The sequence below is a fragment of the Camellia sinensis genome, chromosome 3, assembly GCF_055761805.1.
Source record: "Camellia sinensis isolate YWXY chromosome 3, ASM5576180v1, whole genome shotgun sequence".
NCBI classification, from domain to species: Eukaryota; Viridiplantae; Streptophyta; class Magnoliopsida; order Ericales; family Theaceae; genus Camellia; species Camellia sinensis.
In genome coordinates this window covers 41,522,589-41,548,012 of record NC_138963.1, presented here as the reverse complement: position 1 = coordinate 41,548,012, position 25,424 = coordinate 41,522,589, and the positions used below count along the sequence as shown (strand labels likewise).

Here is a 25,424-nt window from a genome sequence, read left to right as displayed (position 1 = left end):
AAAACATAAATAAAACATCAAAACAAATAAAATTAGGGATCTTTATTCATTCGATCGTCTCAGCTCCTTCCATATCTCATTCCAAAATACTCCAAGGCTGAAGAACTTCGAAGGTGCTTGCTAGGGTTCCATGTCTATTCGATCATCTCCTTCCAGAAATACTCCCAAGAGAGTCTGAAGAACACTTCGAAGGTGCGATTGAAAGGTTTAATCGAAGGTGCTGCTGATTGATTCTCTCATTCAAAGGTGCGATTGAAGAGGTAAGTTCATCTTCGATTCTTTCCCCTTTTCTTCTTCGATTCTTTATCCTCTTTCTTTCATTTTTTTTTTCAGATTTTTGTGCTCTTTCTTCGCTGCAAACGATTGATTCTTCTTTTCTCTTTGGTTTTCTCTTTCTTTGATCCTTCATCTTCTTCATTTTTCTTGAACTCTCTTTTTTTTTCGTGATATATGTCCAGATTTTTGAACTAAAATCTGTCCAGATTTTTAACTAAAATCTGTCCAGATTTGTTGAACTAAGATCTGTCCTTATTTATTTTATTTTTTTTTCTGATGTATGTCTAGATTTTTGAACTAAAATCTGTCCAGATTTGTTGAACTAAGATCTGTCCTTATTTATTTTTTTTTTTTTTCTGATGTATGTTCGGATTTTTGAACTAAAATCTGTCCAGATTTTTGAACTAAAATCTGTCCAGATTTGTTGAACTAAGATCTGTCCTAATTTATTTATTTATTTTCTGATATATGTCCAGATTTTTGAACTAAAATCTGTCCAGATTTGTTTAACTAAGATCTGTCCTTAATTTTTTTTCTGATATATGTCATATATATATGCAATATGATATTGGTTGTAAAGCTTGATGACAAATTAAAATCCCTTGACACCTTAAATTCTCTTTGGTAGCTGTTTATTTTGAGGGGGAGTGATGAGGATTTTGTAACTGAAAAACAGAGCATTAATTTGTGATGCATAACCATTGGTTTTGAGTTAAGTTAAGTTATCTGTCTGTTTCAACATTAAGTTAACTTCCCTTTGGTGATGGCGTTGTTGAATTGAAATATATTAATATTAATTTGTCTTTTAGTTTTGTAATTCTCTTTTTAGTTTTGATATTTAATTTTAATTTGTAGGTTGGATCCTTAACCATAATTATAAAAAAAAAAATTATCGGCGTACCGCAGCCGTATCCGTATCATACTTTTTTTGGGTTTTGCCGTATCGGCGTACCCGCACTCGTACCCGTACCGTACTCGTACCCGCACCCGTGCTTCCTAGTTCCATGTGTATGGAACTCCAGGTAGGCACCAATGGCTGCAGTTTTGCAGTGCATCAACTGGAGTGCCTGGCTCGGGATGGCTTGTTGGCTGACCCTCACTCCTAAATTCTTGTCAGATATGTAATGTGCAAGAACTGCACTTTTTCCATCAAAAGTGCATCAAGAAATAAACAGGTTATTTGGTGGCTTGGCTTCCATCTTTTGTGTAGTCCTTTTCTGTTCCTGCAATTTCAAGTCAAGAGCCTCGGGTTATTATACAGAAGCCCACATAGGTGACATATAACCATTCAGGGTGGCTTTGCTAGCAAGATTAAGGAAGATTGATATTTTGTTGATGCTTATAATGTTATTGCATATATAGGTTTTTCAATTTGAACAGAATAAAGTGAGTGCTATACACAGAGAGGGTGTATGAAGCACGTGTTTAGGCATATCCCACTGAATGTGAATGGTGACATTATTTGCATTTTACTCGTGCCATTTGCTATTTCTCAAGGGCTTTCCAGCATTCTCGAGAAGATGATTTACAAGTTAAAGGGCATGTTTAGCGTAACATTTCTCAATCTGAAAGTTGATAATCAGAACGTAAGAGTTCAAAGCACTCATTCATCAGTTTTTATTTTATACAATCAATTTTTTTTTGGACTTATTTAAGTTTTTTTTTTTTTTTAATATGTTACAAACAAAAGTCGCACCAACCCCTAGCACAAACTTCCAAAGTTTAAAAACTATAAGCAACCTCTATAAATTACACCAAACACGACACTTAGCTCGGCCCTAATGGTGCTTCAGGCATGTCGTGACAGGAAGTTTAGAGTATCACCAAGCAAGGAGCCCTGTAGTACTCAAACTGTGAAATTGTGTTCCTCAAACCACATTGAGAGGAAGACTGTTCGGTTATAGGGTTTCCATTACCTTCATAGATTGTGGACTGCCATTAAATATGTGACGAGAATTAGGGTAAAACTAATTATTATAAAATAAAATTATCTAGTGCTGTAAAGTAGGCTGAATAATCGTTAAAAGCTTTCATGTTTGAAGAAAAAAGAATTTCCTTGGTACAAGGTTAAAAGCTATTTCCTTTATTTTCATGATCCTCAAGTGATACAAATGCCAATTAGAGTTCAAAACCCCCGTCAATTATTTTAGATCTCCTATTTCTTTGAATTTTTACTTATAAATTTTAAAACCTTTAAAAAAAAAATTTCCTCCAAATAATACTAAAATTATCCTTATGAAAACATTCTACTCATTTAATTGAATGCACACTTTCACACCTTAAAAAGCCTCTCTCCCAAAAGCCCTAACAAAACCCATGAACATGATTACTACTTAATTTCTACATAGTTGTTCATGACTTGAGAAAATAAATATAGGATTTTTTTTGTTGTTAATTCAAAATTTTCCTTTTGTGGGCTATGGGATCCACGAGTTTGGATTTGTGATATCTCAGGTGGGTTTCTTTGAATTATTTAACAGTTTCAATTCTTTTTCCTTATCTTACCTGGGTTTTTTAATTTTAAAGTTTGAAAAAAGTTCATTAATAATGTTCGGTTACCTGTTCCCGAACAAAAAAAATAATGTTCGGGCTTGTGTTCTCGAATTTCGATCATATATTCGAGAGTTCAATCTTGAAAAAATAACGAATAATTTTTATTATTTTTGCCATTTTTCAGTAAACTTACCTCTACAATGCAAATTTTCTCTGAGCTAAGAACACCATCAAAATTATAAATCTTCTCTAAGCTTTTATTGTTGTACTCCTCTCGTCTCATGGAGTTGTATTTCTCGAAAAAAAATTTACTTGTTGTCATTGCCGAAGAAGTGTAGATAATCAAATGGTTGCCACCGTTACTGCCTAAAGATTTTCAAGGTTTTGAGGGTGAGTAGGTTTTGAAGGTGAGATTTGGAGAAGATGGATGAGTATGATGGAAGTGGGTGCTCTCATAAATTTTAACTCATGATGTAATGGGTATATAGGCTTAATTGTGAGATGGGGTATCCCAAAATTATTAGGGTAAATTACAAATACACCCCTGAGGTTTGATTAAAATACGAATAGCCCCCTATGATTTTGAAAATTACATTCCATCCCCTGAGGTTTCTAATTTCATAACAAATTGCCTTTTTTTATTAATAAATCAATAAGTCAATTAACAATTTTTAATGATGTTAAAAATATATTTCAATTAATGATTTAGGTAATTTTATTATTGTATAGGAGAACAATTATGAATTTTATTTTTTTAGTTAATTCTGTTAAATAAAAAATTCTAATAAGGGGGTATTTGTAATTTTTCAAACCACAAGGGATAATTTATATTTTAAACAAACCTTTGGGGGTGTATTTGTAATTTATCCAAATTAATTAATATCATTTTTAGTAATTTCATTTTAGGTTATTATTACAATAAAATAAAAATAAAAAACTAAAAAATGAGGGATTCAAAATAATTGATGGGGTGCTAATAGCAGCACTCGTCAATTATTCTTTTTTTTTTGATAAATTACACTTTGTCCTTTTATATTTAGTCATTTTCTCATTTTCGATTTTAAAGTTTATTTTTTCTCACTTTGACTTTCTATGTTTTAAGTTTTTCTCAATTTGCTTAGAAACTTAATTTTTATTAAAAATTAGACAGAAAATGGCACATTAACAGTCACGTGACATAAAAATATTTTATTATATAACTAATATCTCTAATATAAACTTAAATTGTAATATAATAATATATTTTTTAGTTATATGATAGTTATTATGGTATTATTTGTTTAATTTTAAACAAAAATTAACTTCAAAAGTAACTTGAGAGAAACTTGAAACAATGTCGAAAGTGGGAAAAAACAATAATTACATCGTTCTCATTAGTAGAGAACTGACAATAATTTTTATCGAAAGGGAAAACAAAATATAAATCGACCGACCATATGAAATCCTTTCCACGACTCTTTCGCATTTTGTTTTTATTTTTTATTTTGTTATTTAAAGTTTAAAATATCAATTTGGTTTTATTTTTTATTTTGTTATTAAAAGTTTAAAATTTCTCTTTGGTTCAAACTTATAATATGATTTTTTTTTTTTTTTGGTGTGAAATTTTTTACTTTTAAGCTTCGTTTCAACTAGAAATTTTTTTTTAAAAAAAATTCAATTAAAAAAAAGTCATTAGGAACAAAAATAAGTAAAATTTTAAAACTTTTTTGATAAAAAAAATATTTTTATAATTTCCATTCCTGTATATAAAGAGTGAATACTGCTTTGACGAAACTTTTGGCATTGCAAAAAGTACTCAGGCCTCGTTTGGCAAGAGGCTATTTTAGTCAATTAGTCAAAAAGTTACTAAATTAGCCAAAAAGCCAACAACCCATACCAAAAAGTTAAAGATTCTCTTTTCTCTCTACTTTTTGCACATCTTTTCGTAATTAGCAAAAAAGTCATCCCAAACATACAAGTTTTTTTTACTTACCTTTTTAACCAAATAGCCAAAAAATTACTAAATTAGCCTGTTCCCAAACGAGACCTCAATTATCCTTTTACCTCATAATGTCATCATTATCATCGACATTATCTTCTCATCTCAATTCATGCAATGCATCATATTATCATCATCTTCACTTCCCAACTCATGCAATCCAAATCATCATCAATCTCTCGATCAAATTTTTGTTTTTGTCAAAATTACTCAATTGCCTTTATGTATGTATTATTTATACTATTATATATAAAGCCTTTTCATAATATTGATGTCTCGAGATTTGCTTAATTTATGCAGAAGGAGCGCTTTGCGTAGATCCTAAGATTAGTTAAGGTACGTCTGAACACAGGTCATAAAAAAATCAGTCCCGCTTAGTAGCTCGGATATAAAAAAATCAGTCCCGCTTAGTAGCTCGGATAGTTAATAGTGAAATTTATTGACATGATACATTAGAACAACACAAATAAGACACAGACCGAAAACGACATGACATAACATGATAACATGAAATAATAAATGAGTTGGGTTAGTGTTAAAATAATTCTGACACGAATCCGAGATGACACGACATGAATATGACCCAACACAACATGAAACCCACCTCTAATGTGGTATTTTTCTATCTAATTTTGAACAAAATTTAATTTTAAGAATAAATTGGGAAAAACTTAAAACATGATGGGTTAAAGTGAGAAAAATAAAATTTAAGAGGCAAAGTAAAAAAAATAACCATACATAAAAGCGCAAAATGTAGGCTGCGTTTGATTTAGTTTTAGAATTATGATTTGAGTTCGGAGTTGTGTTTTGAGTTTTTGAATCATGATTTGAGAAGATAAAATTTGTTTGGTTATGACTTTTGAAAATAGTTTTGGAATGATTTGTAATTATTATTATTATTATTTTTGATTGATTAATGTATAAAATGTAAGAGAATATAAGACGAGAGAGGAGAAATGAGAAAAAAAAATAATTAATTAATTGAATAATAATAATAAAATAAAAGGAGTAGGGAAAATTTTTAAATTATGTTTTAAAAATATATTTGATTAACATATTTCATCCAAAAATGCTTCTGGCCTCTAAATCTTCATCACTAATATGAATGGCAATGGGCCGGGGCGAGGCCGGGGATCACCCTCCCTGTCCCTGATCCCCGAAGCTGCAAAACTCCCTGTCCCCGCGCCCCGATCTCCGGCGGGGAACTCATCACTCCCCTCACCCCGTCCCCTAACAAGGATCGGGTTTCCCCGACCCTAGAAAATCCCTGTAACTCTCTCTCTCTCTTTTTCTGTTTTTAGCTTTCTCTCTCGATAATAAATCATTAATGTGGGGATATATTTTCTGAGTACCAACACGTGGCCAAGGTGACGCCGACGTGTCAGCCGAGGTGCCACGTGTCCTGGTCATTGCGCCAAAGTTATCTCGGCGTTGCCGAGGTTATCTCCGAAGATATCGGAATCCGAGATAAACGGATAAGAGATAAGGGACAAAAGTCCTAGAATAAAGAGGAGACTTAGCCAAGATGAGGATAAAGCTCTTAGGGAGTTTATCTTTATCTCTTGAAGAGTCCAAAGTAAGTACTGAATTGGAGTCCATAGAAGTCAGGCTTCTAGTGGGACTGGGAGGAAGTTAACTATAAAAGAGAGGCACCCCCGTGGGTCTAAGGTACGCAGTTTACGCTTTGAATAGTGAGTTTAGCACTTGATTATCTTTGAGAGATGACTTGATCGTCGAAGTGCCCCCGGGTGGAAGAACCACCGCCGGAGCCTTTTCTTTCTGTTACAGGTTAGCTGAAGTCATCTATTCTGCCAGTGCTCTCCAACTGAATACTGAGTCGGGCAGTGTGGTCAGAAAATCACCCACACAATTTGGCGTTGTAGACACCCCATTTTTGACCGACCTTAAGACTCAGACGTCACCGATTGAGCGCTTAGTGATGTCGCATATTGTGCTCGTTCAGAAGTTTCAGAGTCCCGGCTGCAAGCCTTGCCTCCGAACTTCCGGACTCTTTCGTGTCTTGCCTCGGTTTGTGAACTAGGCTCTGTTTTCTCTGTTTTCTCTTCCCGAAGGGAGGGAGAGGTCTCGTAGATCATCTCTCAGTGGCCGTAGGCTACGTTTCGTGGTCGTAGGCCATTTTTCCCGTTTGGAGCCCGGTTTTCAGTTTTTCGGAGCCATCGGCCGTGTGCCTCGGTTCGGGACCGCTTAACCACCTCCGTTTGCTCCGGTTTTTGGCATACACCTTATCTCCTCCCTTTTGAAGGACACTGTGGTCCGAGAGACCAACTTCGTGGTCGAACGCCACTTCCGGTGCCTAACAGCCTGTTTTCGGGGCCCCTAACTGCATGTTTCGGCCCCCGAACCTCCGTTTTGCATCCGTCATGGTTCATTTTTGGTGGAGACCTTATTTTCATTGTTAGAAAGGTTGTAGGAGAGTGGGAGGCCAGCAATTTTTTCGAAAAACTAGCTTTTTTTGGTCAAAAGTGATTCAGCATGAATCCGGGAAGGAGGAAAACATCTGCGTGGCTTCACCAAAACGGGCATAACTCTTTGCACAGGAGGAATTAAGATATGGGGCCACCATCGTTGGAAAGCTTACTTCCGGGGCTTCATTTTTCACTCAAGAATCTCCTAGTGCCAAGTCCAGGTGGAGGAGATATGGTTGGTTGAAATCCGTTTGGACCGAATCTGCGCGGCTTCACCAAAACAGGCATAACTTTTTGCACAGGAGGAATTTTGATGCAAGGTTTGCGGCATTGGAAAGCTTACTTCCGGGGCTTCATCCTAGGGGGTGACCCGCCACCTTGACCCTTTTGACCTGGTCGACCGGCCACCTAAACTGGTCGGCCAGCCACTTGCCTGGTCGGTTGACCACTTTGGCCCTTTTGAGCTGGCCGGCCATTCTTGCCCCTGTGAGTGTATTCCAGCTGTACCAGCTATTCTGCACTTGACCCACTGTCCGAGGGGCTCCCCTTTTCGGGGGAAATTTGAATTGTTTTTTCCCTCTTTTTCTCCACCCCTCTCCCTCTATATAACCAGCCTCTCCCCTTCATTTCTGAGGGTTACAAAACTTGGTTAGGGCATTATACATACAACTTCCATATCTCTCTTATCCAAGCTCCAAAACCCTAATTTCTTGGCCAGTTTTACCCTACAACCCATAGCACCACACCTCTACACTCCATTCTAGCACTTTGGAGGACATTTGAAGAGGTTGGAAGCTCACAAATTTGGTCCAAAAGTTGCTGGTTTGCTACTCTTCAAGGGTGAGTACTCTCTTCCCCTTTTCTAGTCTTTTCTTGCTTCATCTATAAGCCATATTTGCTTACATTTTTGGGCTCCGACCCAAACTAGAAATAGTCATATTTTGAGCTCATCTTCATGTTTGATCAAGGGTTTTTCTCTATTTGAAGTCTCCTACTGTCCCTTGTCTCTAATATCTCTTTTAGGGCCATTTTTGCATGATAGATTAGCCCTACTTGTGTTCATTTTTGAGAGTTGTCATAAACTGAAAAATATCTTGTTTTAATCTCATCTTCAAGTTTGTTTGAGGTCCCATTTTTTTTTGAGATCATATGCCTCCTTGTATGCTTGATTGTCTCTGATTTTGAGCCCTACACCTAAGCTCTTGTTGCATGCTTTGTTTGGCCATCTAGTCACTGAAATCCAGTGGATTTTCAGTGGCTAACACACTGTTTTGAGCCTCCAAATTAGAGGGGGGTGACCTCCTCTCACCTTGTTTTGTTTGATGGTCATTTTGGCCTTCCAAAGAGGCCCTATCTTGCATGCTTTGTTGATTGATTTTAGGGCCAATTTGGTGAGTTTTAGGGCTACCATATTTGATTTTCAGAGTTTTTTGTGCCATGCTAAGTGTCCTTGATGCATGTGCTTAATAACCCCTTGTATGCCCTTCCAAAGGAGCCCCTCATTTGTGCATGTGTTGGCTGCATTTCCATGCTTATTTAGGCATATTTTGGCATGTTTTGTTCATTGATTTTTTCTGATTTGGTGAGATTCCATATGCTTCATACACTTGCCATGTAAACCATGTTTGCTAGTCGAACTTGTATGCTATGTTAGGCCATCTTGCTAACATCTTTTGGCCATGCTTTGAACTGGAAATATGCATGTTTTGGGACTGCCTTGGCTCTGTCTTCATGCTTCATACTCAAAAAATGCATGCTTTGTATAGCTATAAGTCATTCCATGTGCCTAGTTTCGAGTTTCGGGGTTCATCTCATGCATCGGGTGCCATTTTTCCATGTTTCGGGGCCATTTTGTATCATATTTCAGCGCTGTAATTTGCATGTTTGCATACCATGTTTCATGCCTTGCCATGCCTTGTTAGAGTTGCATACTATGCCTTAGGTTCGATCCTCGGCTTGCGTGCATGTGTGCACGCATTTCGATAGTCTCATTTTCATCTCATGGCTACTGATGTGAGTGTGGCTGAGGTCCACTCATATTGGTGTAAGTCCATTGTGCATTGTGTATGCCATTTCATTTCATAGCATTGAGTATGCTAGGTTGTATGTTATAGCATTGTGTATGCCATGTTACATCGAGCATTGTGTATGCCATTTCATAGCATTGTGTATGCTAGGTCGCATGTTAGGATTGCATTCATGCATGTCATGCATATTGCATAGTGTTTGGGATAGGAGTTAGTCCAAGCACAGGAAACGAGGGACGTTTCGTACTCCGAGTGACGGAAGGTGTCTCAATTCCCTGTCGCCGACATTCCGGATTATCCATGATGGAGTCTAGGTCTTGTTGTGTCCATATGTGCATTCATTTCATATTGAGTCGTGCAAATCGACTCCTCGGCCATCATGCATTGAGATGCGTGATTGGTGGCACGAGGATCGAGGACTACACTCCCTAAAGAGTAGTCATGCATACATGTGTGAAAATACTTTGCCATGCCTCTTTGTTGCTCTCTGTTGCAGCAAATCAGAAATCGGTAGCCTTCCGGAGCTTGGCATGCATCCCGAGAACAATTGCAAACAGAGACAAACGGGGGCATCGTAGAGAATTTTCCGACAAAGGCAACCCGAGCATGCATCATTCATTATTCGGAATAGAGCTGAGGCGGTCCACAGATTTGCGTGCCAATTTATTGCTTTCCTAGATTAATTTGTTAATTAATTAGGGTTTTGTAATTATTTGGACTGTAATTATTCATTTGGGACTGTACATTATTTATTCGGACCCTCCGAGTGAGGGCACAATTGTAATAAGTGTGCGTGCGTGTGATGTATGTCTTCCAACCCCACGTCTTTCTCCCTTTTATTTACCCGCTTATGATGGTTAGATTAGGGCATGTTTCAATTAGCATACAGTATGACAGCATGTTTGCATTCATTCATCTGTATTGCATGCACCGGGCTCGGCGCATCATACTAACTACATTGTATTTTCAATTCCATGTTGAATACATGTTAGCTGTAGCATTCCATATGCCATGTTTAGAATAGCCGAGCCTGTTATAGTTACATTTTTGCATGTGTTGCATTAGGCATTTCTGTATTGTTAGGATCATGCATGGATTTCTAATTAGCTTCTGTTTTGGCTTGGAGTACTCGGTAAGTTTTATGTTTTAGCATCCTTGCATGTGTGTGAGTGACTGTCATGATAGCATGCTTACCATGAGGCTATATGCTTATGTGATATAACTGCTTGAATGCCTGTGGGTGAAGATTGGGTTATTTGAGTTGGAGCAATTCGTTAAAATGTGTGTTTTAAGCCCACTAGATAGTGGCAAAATCATGTTTCCTTAAGCCCACCTGAGGGTGGCAAATCCACGTCTTAGCCTACTTGCGGGTAGCACCATCAAACCATTTTCAAATAAACAAACATGAAATGTTTTGCTCCAATTCAGGCGAACCAGTCTATACTTGTATGCTGTGAGCATCACATAGTAAATCTAGGCTAATAACCGGAATAAGAACGCATAATGTTTTCAAAAATAGATATCATGGTTAGTAGAGGCCGATCTTTGATCGGGCGAGCGGGGGTGCTCACGAAGTGACCTTCCCCAATCGTACCCAAGTTCCCGAGCCGAGGCAACTTTGGTGATGGCGGACACGTGGTCTTAGGCAACGTGTCAGGGTTTCTTAAATTTCCCCAAAATAAAATATTTAGGTGGCGACTCTATATCTGGCAAAGCAGTCCATGTTTAGCATTTCTTTACAAAAAATCTGTTTTCTCAAAAACGATTTGCCGGATTTGGACTCTTTGGTTCGGATTAAGAACCGTGACAATTTGAGAGTCCGAGCTGTAGTGAGCCCAAAACGAACGGAACGGGACTCATCCTCCTGGGGCGTTCGGGAACGTCTACAGGCGCCGTCTGTGGAAAGAAGGAAGAATAGATGGCCAGCAACAAACAGAAGGAAAAACCACAAGGAGTAAACACATTCAGGTGTATGAATCATAAAAATTAGAAATTTCAACAGATGCAGTAAAGACCACAAGTAATGAAGAATGTTAACAGAATTAAAAAGATAGAAACAGTAGCTTACCAGAAGAAGGGAAGCCGGAAAGGATTTGCCGATGTCCTACGACGGTTGCAGGAGCAGAAGACCGGTGGAAATCTCCCCGGAAGGGGTGAACGGAGAAGGTTGCAGAGTTTGGAGCTTCAGCAATGGCGGATTCGAAAGAAAGAGTTAGAGAGAGTAAAAGGAAGAGAAATCGAAGGCAATAGTGAAGAAGTGAAGAAAGAGGAAAGAGTTTTGTCGAAAACCTAAAACGGCGGCAAAAGGTAATCAATGCGCCTGGAGCAGCGCATATGTCAGGCGACGTGCGCAGAAAAAACGTGGTTTATAGGCGCGTCATAAACACGGACCAATAAGGTGAAGACGCGTGAGAGAAACGATTGAGTAAATGATGCGTGACAGCTCACACATATGAAGAAGTTCACTAGAATTCTTGTTCTCCGAAGTGAACATGTCGGCCTGAAATGAATGATCTCGGTTGAGGAGTTTTTGAGCCAATATACAGAAAGAAATATCGATATAGGTACCATCACCTCAGGATACCGAGGTAATAGAACCTAGGGGGCAGTTGTGGGGATATATTTTTTGAGTACCAACACGTGGCCAAGGTGGCGCCGACGTGTCAGCCGAGGTGCCATGTGTCCTGGTCATTGCGCCAAGGTTATCTCGGCGTTGCCAAGGTTATCTCTGAAGATATCGGAATCCGAGATAAACGGATAAGAGATAAGGGACAAGAGTCCTAGAATAAAGAGGAGACTTAGCCAAGATAAGGATAAAGCTCTTAGGGAGTTTATCTTTATCTCTTGAAGAATCCAAAGTAAGTATTGAATTGGAGTCCATAGAAGTCAGGCTTCTAGTGGGACTGGGAGGAAGTTAACTATAAAAGAGAGGCACCCCCGTGGGTCTAAGGTACGCAGTTTATGCTTTGAATAGTGAGTTTAGCACTTGATTATCTTTGAGAGATATACTGACTTGATCGTCGGAGTGCCCCCGGGTGGAAGAACCACCGCCGGAGCTTTTTCTTTCTATTACAGGTTTGCTGAAGTCATCTATTCTGCTAGTGCTCTCCAGCTGAATACTGAGTCGGGCAGTGTGGTCAGAAAATCACTCACACAATTAACAACATCATTTTCATCAACAACAACATTATCAACAACAACATCATTTTCATTAACAACATCATCAAAAAAAAAAAAAAAAAAAAACAGAGTCGAAAGAAACAGAGTGGGATAGACACACACACACACACACACGCACACACACACATATACACACATAAATGAGTACTGAGATATGAGAAAAAGGGAATCGGCAATGGTGGTGGCGGTGGCGGTGGCGGGATCTGCTTATATCTGTTGTGGCGGAGGGAGGAGGAGGCGGTGAGAGGCGACGAAGGAGGAGGTGGTGAGAGGTGATCCAACTACGGAGGAGGAGACGACGAAGCCATCGCCGACTGCGGAGAAGGAGACAACGACGCCGTTGCCAACTACGCTATCGGAGGAGGAGGAGAAGGAGAGAAAAGAGAGAGTGAGAGAAGAGAGAGTGAGAGAGAGACAGATCAGAGGGGAGAGTGAGAGAGACATATCAGAGGAGAGAGTGAGAGGAGAGAGAGAGAGAAAGAGTGAGAGATAGATCTGAGGGAAATTAATAAAGGGTATTATGGTAATTTTATTTCGGGGACAAACGGGGTCGAGGATGGGGCTGGGACTTTGAAAGTTATCCCCGTCTTTGGCTCAAAATTGATTGGAGATTCAATTTTAAATACCATCTCCGGCCCATCAAGAATATTTTTCGAGAAAAAATCACTCTTATCAAGAATAGGGGTCGGGTCTCCGTCGGGTCAGGTTTAAATTACCATCTGCACTAACGACGTGCTGCCTGTGTGGAAAATGATGCAAAGTCGTCCATTTCTCTCTCTTTTTTATTCATTTCAAATTTCAAATTCATGTTCACAATTGAAGTCTCTCGCTTTCTATTCTTCCTTCTCTTCTCTGTTGTGACTCTCCTTGGCGACCTCCCCGACGAGCGCAGCTCTCCAACACCGGCGACCCGACGAGCACAGCTCTCCAACCCTGGCGACAATCGAGGTTGAACGCAGCTTCTACAACCCCAGCGACCGGACGAGCGGAGCTACTGACGACAACGAGAGTCACTCACGACGACCAACGACGATCGAGTCTGTCTCCGTCTTCCCACCGGACTCGCTTCTCTCGATCTCCATGTCAGTTCTCTCTCTCTCTATCTATATATATATATATATATATATATGCCCTGATTTGTTGAGATTTTTGTGACTTTGATTTGTTGAGATTTGTGTGACTTTGACTTTGATTTCATCTGTTTAGGAGGATTTTGATTTTGATTTGCCCCAACTTTACATTACATTGGATTTGCGTAAAAAATCAAAAACATATATTTGGTGGAGAATATATAAAAATGCTTAATCATCCTTCAAAGCCACTGCTAAATCTTTCCTTCTTTCTTCACGTTTTTGGTGGACACTGAGTTATTTTGTGGACACTGAGTTACACTAATGAAGTTTGCATCCTATGTCCTGTGTTCACTGAGTTACACTAATTAATTATAGAAATAAATTTTGTGTGGTCTATAGAAATAAATTTTCTGTGCAACTTATTGAGAGAACAATGACCCTAAGTTCTGTCAAATCCATCAACTTTAATTGAAAAAAAAATAAATTCACAACACATTTCAATTGAAGTCACTTTGTTTGGAGGAAATAGAACAGTCTAAAGTTTGTGTCTAATGGGTTACCTCATTTTTTGGATTGATGGGTTAGAGTCATTATGTGTTGTATTGAAATCTTTGGGCACTTGAGTTTATTGCAGAGACTGTAGTTGTCAACATTCTATGAAGGAGAAACTAAATATACTTTTCAATTTGTTGATATGCACATAATAAGCATGTTTCATACAAGCTCTTTTGTTTTTTTACATTAATTTTCTAATTTTGAAGGAGAATTAACAATTTGGTGTAAGTTTAAAAAAAAAAATTCAGATCAATGATGAAGTTTACAAACTTCAATAATTAAAATTTTGCATTTTTTCATGAATCTGTAACTATTTTAAAAGGTTACCATTGATTTGTAATTTGTCCATTGATGTGGAATATGTACCTGCATTGATGTGGAATATGATTCTCTAGCCTTTGTAATCCATCCTTTACAAAGTTTCACCCTCATTTTCCCCACATGAAACAAGTGAACAGAATTTGATGAATTTTTGTCCATTCATCTGGGAAATAACTACTTGTAGAACAATGAATATTAGAATGATAACATCTAAATGATACTAGAAATTGAATCAGATGTCCCATTGCAAATAACCAATCTTGGCAGCCAAGTTTTATATTCTGATCATATGTAACTAGTACTTCATGATCATGCTTTATCTGATCATCAGAGAGTGAAAAACAACAAATTCTTCGACGGATTTAAGTTCAACATTGTTGTCAGGTGATGCCCCAAATCCATAATCTTTCGATATACATGCAAATCCCTTAAATTCTCAGTCCTCTTTGTTATATATATATATATATATTTTTTTTCACATTCCCATTAGATATAGCTATTGTCTTTCTTATTTATTCATTTATTCGTCTTCTCTAATTTATTATTATTTTTATTTTTTTAACTGCTTGCCTTTTTGCTTCGTTTTCATTTTTGTTTTCCCTTGAAATTCTGGATGCATTTTTACCAATAAGAGATTTTGTGTTTTAAAAAAGGGAAAATGGAAGATAAAGTACACATACCCAAGAAAAAAGAAAAGGAAAAGAAGATATATCACAAAATAATTATAACAGAAGATCATAATCTGGTGGGCTTGAAAGATGCAAGCTTGTCATGAACAATTGCATTTTTTGGATATTTAGGAAGTGGGTATCTGGACAGTTAATTGTAGATGAAATTGTGGCAAAGAACTCTTTGAAGTTTGATTTTTGACAGAATTTTTGGTTACAGCATTGATACGGTCAACCATATTCATGGACGAATTAACCAAACGCGTTATGAATTAATCCAAACTTTAGATACATCTTTTACTCATTTCCTCTCCCCCAAACAATCCACTATTGACTCATCAATCTGACTCGTTTGACTCAGTAGAAGTTGGGAGTTCACATTGAGTAAAACAGGTTCTGGATTTCTGGTTATGGAATCAATCAATCAATCAAAGAACGAGGAAGAAGAAGAAGAAGTGTTTGGATTGGAGTTTTGTTTGACCCATCCTGGGTTTCTCTTTCTATATCTACACATATTTATATATATATATATATATATATGCTTTGTGCTATAAATTTTTGTGTTTTAATCTTAATGTTGTCTCAGATTCTCTGTTTCATTGTTCTGCAATCACTGTCTGTGTTTGAGCTAGATAAAATTTTTAGGGTTTTTATTAAAATTTGTAGATTGAATGAGAATTAGCTGTTAAGGATAAAGAAGCTATGGATTTGGGAATGATGAAGTAGAAAATTGCACTGGTGGGTTAATTTTGTTTATTACTAATGTAGCTAGTTATCTATTTTTAAGAACCTTTTTTTGTCTTTGATATAACAGAGCAAATTTATGAACATAGTAGCGAAGCCAATGGAAACTTTTGGTGGACTAATTTGAAGAAAAGGAAATGCAAACCCTTCATTAATTTTTTCTGTTTAATTTGATTCTAAATTTGAGTAAAAAACTTGATTTGATACGAACTACTCCAAGCTTTTCTTCAAAATCAAAATCTTTTTAAAAATTCCCCTCTTACCTCAATTTCCCCTTTTCATTAGATTTGATGGGGGAAAATCATCTCCAATGCTTTATCTTTTTAAATTTTCATCAAATTTAAGTTTAATGAATTCTCAAAAAAAAAAAATGACTTCCTTGATTTGATGAACATTTGATGAAAGGATTGGAGATGATTTTTGAGCACTTTTTTATCAAATTCTGAATGGTTCTTTTTAGGAGATCGAAATGGTAGGAAAAGGTGCAAGTTTTATGATATAACCTTTTAATAGAAAAAATGATTTTATCCTGTGGCAAGAAAGGGTGAAAAACATTCTAACACGGGAGGGTTTGGTGAAAGCTCTCAACAAGAAGTCCAACAAACCGGCAGACATAAGGGATGACAAGTGGGAAGAGTTGAGAGAATTGGCAAATAGCACGATCCAGTTATATTTCGGGAATAACACACTCTGAGAAGTCATCAATGAAGAATATCCGACAAAGCTTTGGGCAAAGTTGGAAATGAGATAGAAGTCAAAGTCCTTGACAAATCAGTTGTCTTTGAAGAAGCAGTTGTATGCACTTCAAATGATAGAAGGACCAAACCTTACAAAACATCTGAACAAGTTTAACAGGCTCACATTGGAGTTGGATTCCATCGGGGTGAAGATCGAGAAGGAAGATCAGGCTATTATCTTGCTGGTCTCCTTACCTTCATCATATGAGCATCTCAGGACTACTCTAATATACGGAAAGGATACTCTTGGACTAGATGAGGTGGTTGCTACGCTTATTTCTTATGCGACGATGAAGAAAAAGGAAAGCGGCAAGCACCTAGAGGGAAATGCCATGGTTGCCTTAGAAAATGATCAGGGCAGAGGTAGGTCCAATGATAGATGGAGTAGGTCCAAACCAAGAGGGGATTCACAATCAAGGCTAGTCTATAGGAGAAAGTGCTACTATTGTGATTAGGAGGGTCACCTCATTAAAGATTGTGTAATCCTCAAAGAGGATAAGGCAAGTAAGGAAAATGCGAGCTCATCAAATGTCGCAATTGTAGTGAATGCTAAGGATGAGTATGCATTCACAGTTTTGTCGAGTATGACGAAACCTGATTGGATTTTAGATTCCGGTAGGATGTACCGTATATGCATGGAGAAGAGATATTTTTTCACCTACTAAGTGATGGACGGAGGTATTGTTCGGATGGCTAACAACACTGTGAGTAAGATTGTTGGTGTGAGAACAGTACGGCTCCAAATGGAAGATGGAAAAACTTTCACTTTGGATGGGGTCCAACGCGTGGCGAGATTGAGGAAGAAACTAATTTCCCTAAGTATGCTAGATTTGAAGGGTTACAGCTTTTCATCTAGCAATGCAAATCTCAAAGTTATCCATGGGGATATGGTGATGTTGCATGGATGACTAAAGGGGAATTTGTACAGACTTGTAGAGAAAGTCGTGACAAAAGGAGCTACAGTCACTCACCGGGCAAGGAGTACAAGATATGCGCAGAAAAGACATAGGGATCATACATGGCAACTAAAGTGTAAAGGAACTCATGGAGGCAATCCGAAGGTGCATAGAATGGAGCCATTGAGGCCAATCTTGAAGAAAGCTCAGAACAAAAAGACCAAGACGGCAGAGCACGTCCCAATAAAGAAAAGAGTTTCTTTTGCTCCTGTATTAGAGACATATTGCGATCTCTCCAAGAGTGTATGGGAGGGAGAGATGCAATCACAACGGGTTGCAAAATAAGCTTTGCATGGCACCCTAGTGATGGGGTGTAGGGCACTCCAAGCAAGGGTTGCAGACATCCAATTAGGGGGTGCTAGTGTGGATCACCTCACATAGGTTAAGGGGGTGATTTGTAGAATATCACCCCATGTGAGGGGTGATCTTTCTCTCCACTGAAAGCAGTTGAAAACAGCCAACAGGAGGAGCTCGTCTCAAGGTACCGAAAGAGGAAACAACTGGCCATCTGCAAGGCCAACCAATCTCTCCATTTTCTTCCTTGGTGTATAAGTATAGGGAGATGTGAGAGTGTGAGGAAGAAGGGAAGAACACAAGTAATATACAAGTGAGTGTGTATCTCTATGAAGGTGAGGGAAAAACCAGTGAGTGTAAGGCAGTAGCGAGTGTGTGAATTGAGTGAGAGAGTCTCCTCCTCTGTTGTAAGCTTTATTTGTTTTAGTGGAAATCTCTGGTTTTCTCTGTGGACGTAGGCATTGAGGCCGAACCACGTAATCTTGTGTTCATTATTGTGTGTTTGATTTCTGGTAGTTTAGGTGGGTTGGCCTTAAAACCCAACAATTGGTATTGTTGTGATTCTATCTTTTCATCATTTACGGCATGATTTATTATTATTTTATCTATTTTTTATTTTATTTTTAATGAGCAAATAAGTATTGTTGTTGATTTATGTTTTCCTATTATGCTTAAAAGATGTGCATTTACTTTGTACCCTTCTCTTTGCAGATTATGCTGAGGTGATTCAAGCATCATAATGAAGTTGAAGGTAGTCTTGAGGAAAGCCTTTGATTATGTTCATTATGATCTGAAAGAAATTGCCTTCCCTTCATCTTTGCCTGATCCACCACATGTCAAAAAGCTTCGAAAATTAACTTGGAAAGAGCGATCTCTTGTATGTTCTGTATCATTCTTATCTTTTTAATTTATGGTGATACATGCTTTGGTTAAAATCTTATAATGGTATTGACTCTACGTCTTGTTTTGATTTCAATTTTGAGATAGCTTTGTTGTGTCTTCTTCTGTATTTTAGCATGAAAACCTATAATTGGTGCTATTTGTGGATTTGGATATGCATGAAGCAATAACAATTGTGGAAATAGAATGGTAGAATGGACTGCTGGGTGTAATAATTGATCCATCAAACAATTTGTCTTCCCTATTCAAATATTTGGGACAATTTAGTTTCTATTTAATGTTGAATTGATTAATTGCTATAAGATTCATGTATATTTGTACTTATCTTTTTAGTTTGAGTACACGCTGTTTAAATTATTCGTTTTTAATAATTTTTTCAAAGATGTAATTTTTCTCACATATGAACTTGAATTAACATGGCGTGCATTTACTGACAAGTAATAGACCTTCCATAATAATCCGTCAGGTGCTGAAGAAAGCATCCAGACTCTATGCTGCGAGTTGGGTAAGAGATATTGGTCCGGATCTTCATCCAAATGATTATAAGAAAGACTATGATAGTGAAGAGAAGCACAATGGAGTAAATGGTGCAACAAAAGAGAAAGAACCCTCTACATTGGAGGATCTTGGTGAGAAACCACTACCTTATCTTCTTGAGTCAATAATGTGAAATTTTGGTTCATTACCTTTGACAAAATTGCTGGAAAATGGCTTAAATAATGTCTCTGCCTAGAAAGAACCCTCTACATTGGAGGATCTTGTTCATAAACAGCTACCAAATCTTCTCGAGTCCATAATGTGAAATTTTGGTTCATAATTGTTGATAAAATTGTTGGAAAATGGCTCAAATAATGTATCGCATGTCAAGTTCAATGATTGCCCTAGTTGCTTCATATAATTTTTTGCATGCTATGATGGAGACTATTGATGCCTGAGGAATTTAATTTCTTATTTGGATTGATAAACTATAACTCGTGTGGTCTGTACATTGAGTTGGACAGAATATCCATTGACTGTTACATTTTTACTTGTCAATTAATATTTCCAAGTCTGAGCTAGGCATGTAATTCCTTTTTATCTGTCTTTTCAAAAGTGCTTCAATTAGAATGAAGTTGATATCATACCATGAAAGATGTAAATGGACAAATTAAAGCATGTGAAGTAGCTATATAAGATTTGAGTCAGGATGTGCAAAAGTATGAACTACGTTTGATGTACTTACTAGTGGACAGCAGCAGTAATAGCACTCTTATGCTATTGGCGATTCTCATGGCATGCATGTGTGATGTGCTTCGTCATATTAATAACCCAAAAATGAGCATAACTTCTTTCGTAGAGACACTATTTTCTGTAGGTGCATCAAAAAATTAATTTTCAACACTTTGACATTTTAACCATGTTCCCAGGTCTCAATAGGTTAAAGACTTTTTGGGGCTATGAATGAATAGTACCCACCTTAATAGTGGCTTGGTTACTTTTTGGAGATTAGGAAAGTATGACTATCAAAAAAAAAAAAAAATGAAGATAGGACGTAAGAAGGAAACACAAATAAGGGACTAAACAAGGGTTGAGCAAGGTAACACAAACAAAACATAAATACTCGTAACTCAAAGTCTCTTCAATAGAAACATTATGTAGATATTTATAGGCCTCTAGAATTCTATTAGGCAAGCACTTAATTAAGAATAGGAAACTTTGACGCTTACGCTGCTATGACTATGCTAAACCTAAAACAAACCAACAATGACATGATAATATTGCTCGACCTAATTACCATGAACCTATACCACAGCACATGCCTAGCACAAGTAGAAATATCAACTAAAAAGCTAGTGAGGTGTAAATCAATTTGTCACAGGACGCAAGTTATAAGAAAGATAAGACTTAAGACTTAATTTTACACTAAACTTGATTGCATGAGGTCCTATGTATGCTTCATCTAAAATTCCCAATTTGTCCTTGTTTTTCTTTGAGTGAGCCGATTTCATGATTCAATGATAGATTTAAGTCATTCTATCTTTCTTTACAATTAGTTTCTAATTTTTTCCTGCTGAATGTTGTTTGCTTTACTCGGAATGCCGATGATTAAAAGATGCAGAATGGGAACATCCTAGGTTACTCACTCAGCATGTGGTATCTATGGGTAGGGTCATATTGATCCCCTGGTTAGAATTGATGACGTAGTTCTAATTTCTAAATCTGGAAATGATACACTCAAAAATAGATAATATATAAAAGTATTATTAGTGGGCTCAACATTATCAGAAATAGTCTGTTCATTTCTTGAAAAATGTTGTATTTGAATGAGGAATATAAAAACATTAAGCTAACTGTTTCTTATAAAACAATGTTAAGCTCTTGATAGTCCTGTTATGGTTCAGAAGCACAGGCACTTCTAAGAAGGTGATGTATCCGTGTTGTGTCTGTATTGGATACCAACACTCTTTGGACACTTCCCCGACACGTGTCCGACATTCTTCAAAACTTGTCATATTTTTTTATTTTTTTTTAAAAACCTGGACACTCTCTGGACACTTGGAGGACATACATGTCTATCGCTTAAACATACGACTAGACACAAGTGATACTAATTATAAGTTTGAACCAAATAACTTAAGATACAATAATAAAACAAAAATCATATAAATTTATGAAAATTAGTGTCATATTGCATTTTTTATTATCTTTGAATGGTATTTTCATATATATAACATATAATAAATATATAAAATTATATATTTCATGCGTATCCCACATGTGTCATGCCTTGCATTTTTTGAAAATTGGCGTGTTGGTGTGTCCGTTTCATGTCACGTGTCTATGCCATGCTTCTTAACCCTTTAGTTATATTCATCTCCTCCAAGACTTTTTTATTCCATTATTTGACATAGTTAAATCGTTTTACGGAAGAAATAGAGGAAAAAAAATCTTAGATTATTTTGATCACGAAGAGCATCTTTCCACTTTGATAATCATTCTACCATTATTAAGCTTATGCATTTAACTTTTCTAGCTAGCATATTGGAAAGAATTGTTTCCTTCTTGAATTTTATATTGTTTTTAATCTTTGAACTTGTTTTCTATTTATGTTCAATTCCCATATTTAAATTTCCTTTACTTGGAATAAATTTATTAGTGGTGGCTGCCAGAGGGGGGATGGAGACGCTCAGGCCTGCATTGCAGCGTGTGTACATGACAAGAGCTTCAGCATATAGAGATGCACTTAAGAGCTTCATAGAAGGGTATCAAGAAGGCATACAACAAGTTATGGTGAAGAAAGAAGATTCTACAGCTCAACAGGAAGAGGATACCCCAAAAAAGTTAACTTGACCAGACACTAGTTGTACAGCTTTGTTGTAGTGCTTTCGGTAAGAGATTACTTATATGATTCATTACTTCTGGTAGTTTTTTTTTTTTTTTTTTTTTTTTTTTTTTTTTTTTTTTTTTTTTTTTTTGCGGAGATCCTGAATGCTATTGATTTATGGGATATCTTTTGTAAATTTCATTTTTATTTTTAACAAGTACATTTTCATGTCCAACACTTATTTACAAGTTCCATGCTATTTGATTTTAGTTTTTCTTTGGTTGTGTTTGAATCATGGTGTCACGCCCCCAAACCGCCCCTAGTAGTTTGGTGCCGTGATGGCCAGTAACCCGGGGTTATCGAAGGCCGACTTACAAAAATCACACACAATCAGAGTATGAAATATGGGGCTTACAAGTGCGGAAGCAAAATAATATATATATATAACTGAGTAGTCCATGAGAGCCGTGCATAAGTCCAATGGAATAACGTACATCAAGCATCTTTACAAGTCTTACAACTTAGATACAATAAGGAAATGAGATACAAAATACATCTTGACCAAAAGGCTTCTCAAGCCGACATATTCCAAAACAACAAAAACATAAGCCGAGAAGCATAATCTTCAAGACGGTACAAAACGCTAATCCAAAACACGTCGGCAATGCGGCCCAAAAACACATCGGCATCACGCCTAGGCCTCAATGCCTTCTTGTTCATCACCTACATATATATAGAGAGGGTGAGCTTGAATACTCAGTGAATGATATTAGAAATAAAGGTTTTGCATGATTGATATCCAAGATCTCTTTTAAAACAATACATAGCATACTTTACAATCAAGGGGAGAAATCAAGTTCGTTTGCCAGCTTTCAAGTTCCTTGGATGTTAATAACATCTAATTAATACAAGGGGTGATGACATTCCAAGACAAGAGTGCAGTTGCATTATAGTCTCCTGCAACTAAGGACTTTCAAGACAAGAGTGCAGTTGCATTATAGTCCCCTGCAACTAAGGACTTTCAAGACAAGAGTGCAGTTGCATTATAGTCCCCTGCAACTAAGGACTTTCAAGAAATGTCATCAAAACAAGATAGTGCTTGATATACAAATAGGGATAGTCATTCATGCTAAATCAAATACTTTTCGAGACAGGGCAAAACGAGATTTATCAAAACAAGTGTAACATAGCTTTATTAAAAATACCACTCACATAATTCTTCAAACGTCGGGGTCAAGCAAGGGTCCGAGTCCTACAATCACATGGCAAAGCATACTTGAACATACTTCTCAAAACAAGTCTAACATGCATGCAAATGATCTCGGAAAACATACTGGGCACCAACCAGGTCTAAGCCGAGGTCCTACGCCTCCTTGCCGAGGTGTGGTCCCGTCGGCCTCGTTCAAAAGCAAGGTCGGGAAAACCTGGGTTCCCCTTTGAAGAACATGATCATGAAGATCGTGAAGGACATGAATGCCAAAATCATAACTTCTTTGTTTACAAAATCTGAGATTTTCGTGCTACGAGTTCGAAAACTTGGACCTGGGTACCCATACTTGAAAATCATGCAAGAACAAACACAAAACATGAGTCTAGGCAAAAGCTTTCGGATCAAAACATGACTTTTCTTGAAGAACATATGAATGTCATTTTCTCTTTCTAAAAATCAGTTCAAATCAATGCATAACGTGCAGAACAGGTTCGATCATGCAATGCAGCTAGCTAAACACAAGGAACAACAAGAGCAAGCCAAGGATCTAACCTCAATACACGAACCAAACGCTTCGATCTCTTGGAATCGAGCTAGAAGACTTACTTTCTCACTCTAAAACTTCTTCTTCCTCCTAGAGCTTCTCTCTCTAAAAGGCAAGGTTATGATACAAAATGATAGGTTCTCTTGGCTGGTTCCAGACTTAACCCTCTGCTGGGACACATGGCAGCGACTGGTTGGGTTTCCTCAAAAAGATGGCTGACAGGTCAGACAAAAGCATGGCGAAAGAGTGTTCGACAAGTAAAACGGTATGGGCACTCTGACGAGGCAACGATGTCGGCTAATAACAAGGCGTATCTAACAAGTTATACGGAATGGCACTCCGGCAAGGGGTGACATCGGCTAACAAAAGGGCTTCGGCAACTATTGTGACAATGACCTCGGCCAGGAAGGACAACGCTTGACTAAGCTGTGCCACATCTCGGCCTAGATGTGCCACACCTCGGTCTAGGTTATACCACTCCAGGACGAGATCACTTGGGTGCAAAGGTAACATCTCGGCCAATGTGGCAAGGCAAGGACGGAGGTCGACAAAGGGGTTCCAAGACACTTCTAGACGGATGATGACCTCGGCTTGGAATGATCTAGGCGTAACGTAACCTAGGCTGGGCATAACATCGGCTAACATAACTTAGGCAAGGCGTGACCTAAGTTTCACATCAAGGAAGAAACAAGACAAGTACACAACACTTAGACAAATCACAAGACTTCAAAACAAGGCATGGACTTACCCACTTAAGCAAAACAAGTCATAACACACAATGCAAGTTTAACAAGCCATAATCATACGGATGCTCATGAACGTGACTAAGACACAAAATGCGGGTTCTTACACATGGATTCGTAGAGGTTTTTTTTTCCCCTCCCTTTTCTTTTCCCTCTGCAAATCCCTACATGAATCCAAGATCAAATACATCATTTTGTTTTGTACTTGTATTGTGTTTGTTTAATTTCAAATAATCAGTTTCTTAAATGAAAAAATAGAACTTAATTACTATTACACTTCTGCTTATACTACTAGGGTGATTTCTCGAGTACGAATTCTGAAGTATTGGTGCAATTTGTATAATGCCTAACTACTGTTTCCATTTGTATCCCTATGGTGGCAGGTCATGTGCAATCTATCTTTATAAGAAGGGTTGCATGTGAATGAATACAAAAAAGAGGGCTGAAGAGCACAAGTTTATGTTGACAGCTCTTATTGCTTGTACGTATCCGACTGCAATTGTTAGTCCAACTAATTATTGCTTTGGTTTTCCGGGACCTATTTTTTTATTCCAGTTTGATGTTTTTAAAACAAAAAAGAGTAGTTTTGATTTAAGGCCCTGTTTGTTTGGGGTTATAGGAAAGGGATTGGGACTACTAATACCTTGGTATTACTAATATCTTGTTTGTTTTGAGAGATGGCCTTGGGACTACTAATACCTTTGTATTACTAATATCCTTAGAAGGGGGATTCATAGTGAGGAGGTAAAGATGGTATTAGAAAAATAGTGAGGAGATTAGAAATTTTTTTATTTTTTTTATTTTGGGAATTTTTTTTAAAATATTAATGTTTAATTTTTATATTTTTTTAGTTGTTTTATTATTTTATATAAAAATAATTTAACAATTTCTCACTATTAATCCCTTTACTATCAATTCTTTTACTAACAATCCTCTCACTATTAATCTCCTCATTATCAATTCCTTTACTAATAATCCCTTCCATTCTATTTCCA

At 37.3% G+C, this 25,424-nt stretch overlaps 2 protein-coding genes across 8 annotated transcripts in view; one reads left to right on the top strand and one right to left on the bottom strand.

Annotated features, from left to right (window-relative positions):
- LOC145822493 (uncharacterized) overlaps positions 1–25,424 on the bottom strand; it is a 180,647-nt gene that overhangs the window by 149,200 nt on the left and 6,023 nt on the right. The window lies entirely within an intron of this gene.
- LOC114282180 (uncharacterized) lies at positions 37–25,250 on the top strand. 7 transcript variants are annotated; one of them, XM_082919608.1, is made up of 5 exons: positions 37–260; positions 18,440–18,605; positions 19,095–19,257; positions 21,765–21,996; positions 24,813–24,935. In XM_082919608.1, exons 2-4 carry the CDS (start codon positions 18,468–18,470, stop codon positions 21,956–21,958), a joined length of 495 nt encoding a protein of 164 aa, XP_082775734.1. In that variant the 5' UTR covers positions 37–260; positions 18,440–18,467; the 3' UTR covers positions 21,959–21,996; positions 24,813–24,935. The 7 variants fall into 7 exon arrangements, with proteins under 7 accessions (XP_082775734.1, XP_082775732.1, XP_082775737.1 ...); XM_082919609.1 differs by lacking the exon at positions 24,813–24,935 and adding an exon at positions 13,273–13,462 and having other exon boundaries at positions 57–260; positions 21,765–22,167; XM_082919610.1 differs by lacking the exon at positions 37–260 and adding an exon at positions 12,286–13,462 and having other exon boundaries at positions 24,813–25,250.

Bases quoted from the DNA above. Each gene is read 5' to 3' on its own strand.
- LOC114282180 (XM_082919610.1), top strand. From the start codon at position 18,468: ATGAAGTTGAAGGTAGTCTTGAGGAAAGCCTTTGATTATGTTCATTAT. The intron at 18,606-19,094 runs GTATGTTCTGTA...ATAATCCGTCAG, and splicing joins CTTGGAAAGAGCGATCTCTT to GTGCTGAAGAAAGCATCCAG. The intron at 19,258-21,764 runs GTGAGAAACCAC...TAAATTTATTAG, and splicing joins CTCTACATTGGAGGATCTTG to TGGTGGCTGCCAGAGGGGGG.